At 36.1% G+C, this 12,249-nt stretch overlaps 1 protein-coding gene across 1 annotated transcript; it reads right to left on the reverse strand.

Moving 5' to 3' along the window:
* Nucleotides 1–1,060: 1,060 nt before the first annotated feature.
* Nucleotides 1,061–11,286, reverse strand: LOC148946188 (uncharacterized). The gene is made up of 2 exons (XM_089098261.1): nucleotides 11,223–11,286; nucleotides 1,061–4,048 (listed from the first exon to the last, which is right to left on the reverse strand). Exons 1-2 carry the CDS (start codon nucleotides 11,235–11,237, stop codon nucleotides 1,220–1,222), a joined length of 2,844 nt encoding a protein of 947 aa, XP_088954387.1. The 5' UTR covers nucleotides 11,238–11,286; the 3' UTR covers nucleotides 1,061–1,219.
* Between the last annotated feature and the right edge of the window lie 963 nt (nucleotides 11,287–12,249).

A 12,249-nucleotide genomic window follows, 5' to 3' on the forward strand; every position in this document is an offset into this window, starting at 1 on the left:
CCTATTCCCGGGGCAGTTGGAGGGATGGTATCCCTAGAGGCATAGCTATTAGACCTTTGTATTAGATCAGTGATAAGGACTAAGGAAACCTAAACATGGCATGGGAAAGGGGCGATGTTAGCCCTCCAATCACTCTTAAACATCCATCAGCACGTCTTGAAAGTTCAAACCACAGCCAATCCTTACATAATGCTGATATTCCCTTTCGAAAACCAGTAAGCCCATAGTGCATTTTGGTTGTGTTCGGCATCCCTCCCAACAATTGCTTGAAGACAAACCTTAATATTCTTAGCTGGTTTAACCCTTTCCACCCCACGCCTCTCCTCAAATCAACATTGGAGGTGCGCTTGTCATTCCAACACTCTGTGAAAGTTTCAACTTGATCTTCAAATCTGATCCCATGATACTGCATATAAGTTGTATGATCATCCGGTAACGCGTTTTTTTTTGTTTTTTGTTTACGTCCCTATTTAACTGTGAATAAATTATATGAGTCTCTTATTGGCTTATTTTGCAAAAACTTTTAGATGAATCAGAGAAAGAATTTTTTAGCCCAACCCGTCTGCACGTTTTCATTATCGGTGTATTTAAACAATCAATTAGTTTCTACAACTTCGATTTGAAACAAATCTTTATCAGTGATTTCTTCATTTTTAATATATTCCTGTCAAATATATGAAAAATCAAGCCTTTTGGAGGAATTCAGGGGTGGTAATATCACATTTATTTTTACGAAAACTTCTTGACATGTTGTATGATTAATTTGGTTTTACTGCCTTAGAAAAGGCTTTCACGTCACCCTCTCGTGTCAAGGATAAGCAGTTTCATGGCATCAGTAACATCAGTAACTCACGAGAAAGCATGATTTACCTTGCTTTTCAAGATTGGGGACAGTAGGCAGCTTTTTATTTTGGTATGACGTTTCAAGGGGCTTCAGTTTTTTGAATTTCTCGGAAACTTTTTTGGAAATAAGGTTATTAATTTTATAAATAATACCATGATAATGATAAAGCAATGTGTTTTAAGTTCCTTAGCAAAAATAAATGACATGTAATACATAGAAAAATATTTTATTCAACAATTAAAATAGATAATTTATGAAAATAGAAACTGACATCTTTAAAGTTAAGCACTTTGAGTATAAAAATAACTTATACTGAGCTAGGTATTCACTGGTTCCGTTCCTAGATAGCAATGGCTTTTGACGAGGCATAGCTCCCTAAACTGAGCTAGATGTCACTGGTTCCGTTCGAAGGTCTACAATATCAATGAGTGATGTTGAATCTTGTCCAACAATTTCATTGGAAATCGGTAAAAGTGTACTTGACTCTTCTTGAATAACATTTGACACACCGGGAATAGGGTCAGCTGAAAAAGGAATCTCATCCTCCACGAATTGTGGCTCTGGACCAGCCATTGGAATCCAAGCAGATGCATCTTCAGTCTTTTTACTGGCGTAATCGTGGACAGATGGTGCTGTAATTATCTCTGGAGATGGTTCAATAAAAGCTTGAGAGAGTGGTTGCGCTGCAGCATATGGGTTTATTTCATTTATTGGCTGGTAATAATCTTGCACAAGTAAGGTAGCTGATGCAGTTTGAGCTTGACCAAACGCAAATTTCGGCTCTCTGAAGCTTGAAATACTGTTGAAGGATGGGTCAGAAATACTTTGACTAGCCAATTGACCATTTGCCAGAGTCTGCTGCTGAATTAGTGAGGATGTACGACTGGCCTCTCCAGCATACGAAGGTAGAGAAGAAGCGCCATGGGCAGAGATTGTTGAAGCAGGAGCCGTATTGTAAGGTGACGCATTTCCACTAGAATATGTGCTTTGAATTGGAGCAGATTGCAGCTGCACTAAAGTATTACCGTACGGTTCAGTCAGTTTTAAAGCACTTTTTTCATCGCTCAAGGTGGGTGTAGATATCCCAGAAGCATGCGCTGCAGAGAAATACCCTGTACTGAGTGGCTGGGCAATTTGTTGTGGGGCGCTATAATTTGGATGAGCAAGAATAGCTTGATTTTCTGATGCTTGTTTACCAGGAAGATTATATGCCGGAAAACCTGAAGCTGATGAATCTGGAGCATGTGGTGAGTTAACTGTAGGGGCATTTGTCACAGGAAAGGATGTAGCAGCTGGTGCACTATAAGCTGACGAGGCTGCTGTCCCAGAAGCTGGCGCTGTAGAAAAATACCCTGTGCTGGGTGGCTGGGAAATTTGTTGGGGGGCTCCATAATTTGGATGTGCAATGATAGCTTGATTTCCAGTCCCTTGTTTCACAGAAGCACTGTACACTGGAAAACCTGAAGCAGATGAATCTTGAACATGGGGTGCATTAATTGTAGGGGCATTCGTCCCAGAGTAGGATGTAGCAGCTGGTGCACTATAGGCTGTCGAGACTGCCGTAGACAAGCCTTGTAGAGCCTGCAGACTGTGAGGCTGTGGTACATGACCATTATATGACGCGGGCCTTGTTTCTGGTGGTGCGTATGCCGAAGAAACTGGTACGCTGTAAGATAGGGAAGGTGTCTGAGTATACGGCTGAGGGGCAGATAGAATCTGAGCTTGAATGGGAGGGCTATTATAAGTTGAACTAGGGGCTCTGTAGGATAAAACAGACGGTGCAGCTTGAGCCAGATTATCAGCTACAGTATAAGATGTAGCTGGTTTACTGTAAATGTAGTTGTCCTGTGGCTGTGGCTTGTTTGCAACTTCACTGTACACTGATGAACTCGGAGCATAAGGCTTAGAAGCATATGGAATCTGAGCTTGGATAGTAGGGGTATTATAAGCTGCACTGGGTGGCCTGTATGATGAAGCAGATGATGGGGATTGAACTAGATTAGCAGCTGGATTCTTCGATAGAGCTGGCAAATTGTAAGGGTGGCCAGCCGAATGTTGAGCAGCTTGTGTTCCATATTGCCCGGCACTTGATATCGGCAGAGAATTAGGATATGCCTGGGAAATGCCAGTTTGGAGAGCAACGGGCAGTTGGTGAAATTCAGAGGATGCGTATGATGAAACACCAGGAGAAATCAAATTTTTGGTCTGGGCTAAAGAGTTTTGGGAAGTATATTGTGGAATAAAAGAGGTTGTAAAACTTTGAGAAGATGTGATTGGGGCAGGGACGTTGTAAGATGTTGCAAAGGAAGATGAAGAACCAGGTGAAGAATAAGAGCTAGTGTAAGCAGGAGCAGGTTGAAAAGAAGGGGTGTTATAAGCTGGTGCCTGAACACTGTAGGCTGGGCCATATAAAGGCACTCCCTGGGAACTAGCGGGAGATGAGTGAATAGCACTAGGATGAGTAAATCCAGACTGACTATGAATAGGCGCACCATATGTTGGTGCATGTGGTTGAGAATTTAATGTTGGTGCACCATATGAAGCCTTAGGGGCCTTAGGCGCTCCATAGCTGCCCTTTGGGGCTTTTTTATGTTTTGGAGCTCCATAGCTTGATTTTGGTGACTTATGGAAATTGAAACTAAATTTGTGTGCTTTGGGAGCCCCATAACCATGTTTTGGTGCCTTTAACTTCTTCTGCTTTGGCAACCCATAGCTTGAGGATGGTGCATTATAACCACCTAGTGATGTTGGTCCATAGGCGGGGGCAGGTTCGTATGAGCTATAGGATGGTGCGTAAGAATCATATAATGGGATGGCCGGAGCGTAAGAAGGCTCGTGTGATCGGGCGGGTGAAGCATATGCAACTGGTTGGGGAATGGTAAAACCTTTATTTGTGAACGCGGCACCAAATCCCTTATTGTCGTAATTCAGATTTGGAGTTACTGGAACATGTGATGTGTAAGTCGGTGCATGTCCTCTATACTGATATGGCTCGATTGCGTATGCCTTTGAAAAATACTCGTGAGCAGCGCTGTGAAGGGGTTTGTTAGGGACACCTTTTCCGTTGAAATATACATCAGGGGGGACATGGCTATTGTGTGATGCACCGTAATTATTATATCCGCCATAACTTTGAGCAGCTACAGGATGATGTCCATGTCCTTTGTCAGCAGAACACCCCACTGCAACTAGCAGTAGGCAAACCTGCAAGAGAATAAATATCCCACTACAGTAATCGTACTTGTACGGATTTATGATAATTGGGTTTTTTAATATCTTTTTAGTTGAAGCTATTAGCTATGTATGGCACCTTTAAAAATTTTGCACTCTGTTAAATAGAATCAAGAATTTTTATAGGTAAAACAAACGTAGAGAAAGTTTTTGACTAACTCTTACATCAAGATGAAAATATTCGGAACAAATTCCGTTAACTAGCAATCGTTCTCCTCCTAAATCAGCTTAAAACGACTGTATAGAAATTTTGAATTCAATTATGTCTCGGAAGCGATTAGTACACTGGTATGTGGTTTTCGACAAAATAATTAAATTGAATCATTTAAATTCCATCCGTTGTTGCAGATGCAATGAATATTTTACATCGATCCGACTTTCACTTTCGACCAGGAATAAGCATTGATTGTGTTCTTAAGAGACGGGTGTGTTTTACATTTTCACAGAAACTTTTAAAGGAAGACATAAATCTGTACACTTACTTATATGCTGTGTAGTGTGCTTTTCATAATTATGACTACCCTTGTGACCACTCATATCCAGGATTTTTTTTCGGGGGGAGGTGGGGTTAACAAAAAGGAACTTTAAAAAACGCATCGAAATTTTGTTTATATTCATTTTTGTTACATTTTTACGAGTCAGACAAACCTTTTTTTTGGGGAGGGGGGGGGACTCAAACCCCCTCACCCCCCCTGGATACTATCTTGCTTGTGATATAACAAACATACCCATCTCCCTCTATAGATTAGGGGTGAATTCAATTTTGCCGGGCCACAGCATAAAAACATAGAGTGGATATATTTTGGGACATGCTGAAGTCGGTCACTTCTTCTTGGCCCTACCTTCGCGCTGCATATGCGCCACCTTTCTTCCGATGGAAGTTCGATCAAAACTATGCCGATCAAAAATTGGCGGAGAACAGGAATTGATGCGTTCCAATTTTAACACAAAACTGCGTAAGTGTATATTTTGTAGAGGAATATTTTTTTGAGATTAGAAAAGATAGATTCTTGGAATAGTTATTTTGTCTTTCTGAAAGATGAACGTGGCTAGAGATACAAAGACATAAATTAGTAGGGGATGGTAGTTGGGAAGAATATGATGTTGTTTTGTTCTGATACGCTTTTCAAAATAATTTCTTGCCATTTAGATTTTTCCCATCTGCAGTACAAATGTGACGTTAGAATCAATAAAAAATAACCATAGTCATAAATCATGGCTTTTTTATTGACTGGTGTGTGCACACTGTGGCTTATAAATAAATTTTAAGTCATATTGTCAAGTTCACAGTAAGATCTGATCATAAAATATTTCGTGGTAATAAACTTTAAATAAGAAGCGATTCGGTCCAATGGTAACCGAAACTCTAAAAACTGGATCTTGATAACAATAGATATATGAAATAATTGGCTTTTTATACCGATTCCATATATTTAAGATTCACTAAGTTTAACGTTACCCAGCAAAAGCTACGAGCCTGTGAAAATTTGACTCGTGATATTTTCCAATATTTTTAGGATTCTAAAAACCATCGCTTTACAGAAAACACAAAATCGACCTACGAATACAAGCTATAAAACAGTTCGTGGCAACGAACTGTCAGTACGGAGCAACTCGGCCCATTAGCAACCGAAACTCTAAGAAGCAGAATTTTGATAACTATAGCTACATCAAAAGAATTGGCTTTTTATGTTGATTCCAAAAATATAAGATTCATTAAGTTTAATGTTGCCCATCAAAACCTACAATCCTGAGAGTCTTTGCCTGATTTTCAAATAAAAAGAGGGGAAACATCCCCCAAAAGTCAAGGAATCTTATCGAAAATTGTACGATCAGATTCAGTGTATCAGAGGACTTCGCTGTAGTGTTTTCAAGCTACCATCTCTAAAAATGTCAATTTTTTGCCAGGTAAAAGATGACAGATGTGCGTTTTTCTTTTGTTTTTTTTTTCTTCCCAGAGGGGATTGTATCAAACCCATGGCCCTAAAAGATTAGGAGGGGGCTCATTTGACCCGAAAGTAAAAGTTTTAGTGTCCTTTTTAAGAGACCAAAAAAACTGGACGGCAACTAGCCCTCCCTCCTACGCCTTTTTTCCAAAGTCATCTGATCAAAATTTTCAGATAGCCATTTTGTTCAGTACAATGGGAAGGTCCGATAACTATCTTTTCGGGGATGACAAGAGTCCCCACAGCCCACAAAGGAAGTGCCACAAGTTACGAAATGCGTTTGTTGATTACATATGGTATTTGTTATTGGAAAGTATTCAAATACTTTTCAGGAGGGAGGATTTTCGGGGATGGATCTTCTAAGAGGAGAATTTCCCATTGGAATGCAAGTCTCCGAGAATGATCTTTCGAGGAGAAATCTTATACGGTGGGAATTTGCCAGAATTCATGTACAAGATTCGTTTTATTTGTCTTACTTTCTAGTCGGCAACCTCATTTTACATGCGGAGATGCTCTGGGGTATTGTCCGAGGGAAATTTTCAGCGGAGTTGAAATTCCTTGGAGGATTTTTACGTGGGTGTGGGGTGGAAATTTTAGACGGAAGAAATTTTCCATTGGGGTATTATCACCAGGGGAAATTTTCCGCGGGAGAAAAATTTTCTGTTAGGGGGAATTTTCGAGAAAAAATTTTCACACGGGGGATTCCATCATGACTTGAAAAATGATCAGAAATTAAATAAAAAACAAGCCTTTGTTTCAAATGAAAGTATGCTAAGGAGTATTTTTCAGGCGAAATCGTCAGAAAGATATTTTCTAGGGGAAATTCGCAGCGAAGATGGACTTGTCTTTGGGAAATATCCTGAGGGAAGGATTTTACGCGGGAGGAACTTTCTATGGAGAAATTTTCAAGGGGGATTTCCCATGGAGGGGGAGGTAAATTTTCTGGGAATATTTGAAAAACGATCATAAATTAAATAAAAGAACAATTTTTTTCTACTGAGAGTAAGGAGCACCATTAAAACTTAAAACGAATAGAAATTATTCTGTATACGATGGGTAATACCCCCTCCTCTATATCCCGCTCTTTTCGCTAGAGTTCGATTTTTTGTCCGAATTCCTTAAGAACGATTCCTGAAACACAAAAGCCGTTTAATTAGAATCAGAACCTTTTTAAAAGTACCAACAAACTTTAGTGAGAAGAGCGAGGTATAGAGGGGACAGCCCCCTTCATATGCAGTATATTTTCTGTTCGTTTTAAATTTTGATGTTCCTGCTTGCTTTCAGCTGAAAAAACTTGTTTTTCTTTTAATTCAATTTAGTTAATGAGCTTCACTAACACAAGACAGGTCTATCTCAGTAGTTGTTGATGTAAGAAATAATAATCAGACACCATTTTGCCAAACGTGGATGTTTTTCTTGATGCACATTTGAGCATATGCTAAACAATATTTTGTTGTTCAGACAGCTTTACAGACGACTTTTTATTCGGAATAAATAAACTGACTAAAAGTTGAGCAAAAGTGCTTATTTTAGGGCAAGCTAAGGTAAAAAAAAAAAAAAAAAAAAACAAGCAGAGCTTTTATGATTAGATTATTTAGCCTATTATGAATATTTAGGAGCCCTTAGTTTTTTTCTTTATGACTTATTTCTTATCTTAAGCCGTTTTAGCCTGTTCTTCTTATTGTTGGTAATTATTATGCTTTTTATTTTATTATTTACTTATTTGATACCTACTTTATTATTTGCAACTATTATTACTAGCTTGCGATGGATATTCCTTTGCTTATAAAGATTCTAACTAAAATCTATTAATATATACAATTTAACTCAAGACACAAATAGCGACGAAAACCACACTGCCTTAGCATCATAAACATCAAAAACAAGAAGAACAATAGGGAATTCCTTTCGCAAGACAGCGGAATTCTATATTTAAATGAATATCTCGACCCTATGTCCAAAGACCGTCCTCAGCAAAACATAAATATATATAGAAGAAAAGAGACTTACAATAACATACAACCATTAAAACTAAAATGAAAATTGTTTAAAACATTCCCAGCATCCTTACTTCAGCGAAGTTCAACCAGGACAGTCCTGGTAAGGACTGTCCTGGTAAGTCTGAAGTAAGGATGCTGGGATCATTCTTGTAATTTACTGAAAAAAAAGGACGGAATTTGGTACTTTATGAAGAAAATATACAATATGATTAGGAAATAAAATATAAAAATGATAGGAAGTATGAAAAATAATTTATTTGATTAGTGAAATAAGCTCCTGGACTGTGTCCCCTTTTAATCACTCCTAGGTAAAGGTCATAAGATTTTACAATCCCATCTATTTTTTCCCGATAATTCTTTCATTATTTTTGCTCGAGTTCTCCCCCCTGCCCCGAAGAAAATTTTAGGTTCTATTACAAATAAAACCATGCACTAATGCCACCGCATTGCTTATTAAGTACCTTTATTTTTCCATTTTTTTTTCCAGTGAGCTGATGTTAATTGGTTCTCGTTATGTTTTAAATATGAGCGGTTTCAGTGGACTGTTAGTAAGTTCGCTACTATATATTTTTATCAAAAATTTTTAAAATTTTATAAAAATATAATATTTTTTTTTATAAAATAATTTCATACAATCATTTATTATTTTTTATTTTGTCCAATAAACAAAATAGATATTTTAGTATTATGTTCCGTTGGTCTCATTAATCTAATTTCTCGGTCGTGTTTTCTTTTTTATCTCTATAATTTTTGACAGTCCGAATTCAAAAGCAAAAATTCGGCACAAATTATAATAAGTAATATTTTAGTCAGAAAGTGTCAAAAACTAGCAACAACTTGACAATAAAATATTATCAGCAGAGATTTTTTGACAGTATTTTCATTTAGTGCAGTTTTTTCATTATGTGTCACAAACTTTGATTAGAACGTAACAGCTAACTCCAATAAGATGTATCCTCATATTTTCATATAATAGGGAATCATCATTTATAAAGATTTTATTGGGATTTTATTATTTGTGTAAAGCGAAAAAAGACAGAAACAAATTTCCCGGTGTATCGACTAAAATCTTTTTGCTTCTTTGTCAATATAAAAATGAGAAGAATTGTTTTAGCAAAAGCAGTCAGATAATTTTTTAAAACCAGTATCAGTTGGGATTTTTGTCAAGGTGTGTGTTATGAAACTAATTAATCTTTTTTTTCTTTTTTAGCAAGTTTGGGAAAAAGGAACTCTTAGGCTACTTTTTCAGCCGATCCGCCAAACTAAAAAAATAATATGGTACTTATTTAGTAACCGATAAACACGCGAGAAGTGAAGTTTCGTTAACGCTAGTGAAATAAAACAAAATAGAATGAAAATATAACAGTTCAGAAACAAATTTGGGCTACATATTTGCACATTAGGGGTAAAGGGGGTAAGGCAAAGGGGGGGGGGGTAAAGCATAGCATATATTAAATACGTAACATAACCTAACCTAGATACGCTACCTTATTTTGCCCCTTTAACCCCAAAAAACTAAAGTTTAAATATCTTTCACTGAGTAAGCAATACCTCACAATGCAGCGGAAACCTGCTTTTCATTAGGATCTTTGACATTCTATATTCGGTTCTTCTTGCGTGTTTATCGGCTACTAAATAAGTACCAATAATATTGTTCTCCGTTTAAAAGAAAAAAATGAAAAAAAAATGCGTTCTTGCTGGTTTTGAAAAGAAACGTCTTTGACCGTTTTTTTGTCGATTAATTAAACTAAAAAAAACAATGCTGATCTCTATTTCAAATGAAAACCGCATTTTTGTCGTTTCATTTTTGTGGAAAATGCCAAATGGAGATAGGTTTAAGGAACAAAAAGAATAGCAATCGAAAAACTGACAGCAAAGCAATCGAAAAATAGAAAATAGAAATCATGTGGCATCAAATGAGGAGTAACAAGGGGAGCAGTTTCCCCTCCCCCAAGATATTTCGCCCCCACCCCCTTATACTTGAAAAATCCTTTTTTGTATCTTACTTGAAGCAGTTTTTGGTATTTACGTGTTATAGCGACCACAGCAAAGAAGTGAAGCAAAGAAGTGCAGGCCGCCCAGAACACATTATATCAAATACCGAACTAACTACCTCTATATATTCAATATTCAATTAAAATATACCTACATAGTATTTTATCTCGCTCAGCCTAAGCTCATTATCACCAAATGGACATAGAAAACCGGTTTTATTACAGATCAAGAACAAAGTGTGGTCGCTATAAGACATAAGTCCCCAGTTTTTTTTACATTCTCATAAAAAGTTTGAAAAACTGCCGCCCTTCCCAAGATTTTGAAAAATCCATTTTTACCCCCCCTCCAACACACACATTTCCATGAATTGGCGCTTAAGATAGAAGCCTCAGTTGCTTTTTTTTTCAGATTATACCGGAGTTAAATTTTACGTGGAAGATACACATTTTAAAAACAGGTAATACATTTAAAAACTATAAGGCTAGGCCTCTGAATCCTGAAGTCCTAATCAGATAATGCGTGTCATAGGTTAGACAAAAAACACCTGAAAGTAAAACAAAGATAGAAACAGATAAACACAACCACAGTAAGTTGTTGATGAAACACTGAAACACATCAAAATTCAAACGGTGTGATTTCAATAAAATAATTTTTTAGCCCAAAAATACCAAATGGAGATATTGTAATTAGAAAAATATTTTTTTCTTATATACTTTCAAGCCAAGCAATTAATAATTTTGCATCTAATTTGCAAAAGACAAATATTTGAATTAATTAGTTGTATTTTGAATAGCCGCTTAAACACAATTTTTACTGGTTTTGTTTTGTAAGGTCTTTAAATTAATACACGGCATTAGGATTCAAGTAAGATAAGAAAAGAAAGACATACATATAAGAAAAGAATAAAGACAAATTGAAGATCTTATGAAGCAAGTTCAATACTTAAACAAAAAGTATATATATATATATATATATATATATATATATATATATATATATATATATATATATATATATATATATATATATATATATATATATATATATATATATATATATATGTATATATATATACATATATATATATACATACTTTAAATATTTCGCTATTCTTTCCAAATAGAGATTGGTGGACTGGATACCTTTAGGATGAATTGAGTAAAGTTTGTTTTAAGGAACCACAAGATAAAATTTAAGTTCACTTACTGCAAGCATTTTCATTTTTTATCCTTAATAGCTTTGCACTTTTGCCTTGCTTACTCAAATTACGAATGATGGTAATTTTCCAATATTTTTACCTTATAAGCTTTAGTATTTTCTTCGGGTATAATTAGGTATGGCATTCTTTGCTCATTGGTGGATCTTGACCTTGGTGAAGATAGACAGGTTTCGCGAAACTATGAATGAGCCTAATTTTGCCTGTGCCTACAAAGCCATCGGCTTTAGAACCAGAGAAAAAAGGAAGGAAATAGGCATGCTTAAATTTGTGGTTTACTCTTTTTTCCTATTTGATATCGAAGGATATATCCTATGTTTCTTAGCATGTTGTGGTTACTGAAACTGCGTTCAAAACTTTCTATTTGATGTAATGGCTTATCCTATAACATGCCTTGTTTTGATTTGAGGTCATTTATATGTTAATAAATTAATTTAACTAAAATTACGTTTTTTTTATAATTTGGGTTTGATGGTTATAGCCTCCTCTTAGGTCTCGTTTAAAGGAGTTCACCAAGAAAAAGCTTTGGATGTAGAACTTGTGACATAATTTGACAAATATTTAAGGAATTAAAACTGAAATTAAGCTTTTTCTGAAGGAATTAAAAGAAGCAGAAAAAAACATTTCTTTAAACTGAAATTCTTGAATCAACATTAAAACTCAAAACGAACAGAAGTTATTCAGTACATCAGAGGAACTGTCCCTTCCTCAGTCCTCCCTCTTTATGCTAATTTTGACTCTTTGTCACAATTCTTTAAGAAATACTGCTCAAACACAAAAGCCATTGAATTTGAATGAGATCTATTTTTAAAAACTTTAAAATCTTAGCGTAAAGGAAGAGGGATGAGGAAGGGGCAGCCTCTCTTGTGCACGACAATTTCAGTTCGTTTTAAATTTTAATGTCAATCCTTACTTTGAGTTGAAAAACTTTTTTTCATTTAATTTTTGACCGTTTTCAAATAATGCCAGGAAATCCCCTTACCCCCCTCCCCGGAGTAAAATATCTCCTGGAAATTT

Source organism: Artemia sp. Qi Xiang Cuo, chromosome 12 (assembly GCF_049724085.1).
Source record: "Artemia sp. Qi Xiang Cuo chromosome 12, ASM4972408v1, whole genome shotgun sequence".
Classification (NCBI taxonomy): domain Eukaryota; kingdom Metazoa; phylum Arthropoda; class Branchiopoda; order Anostraca; family Artemiidae; genus Artemia; species Artemia sp. Qi Xiang Cuo.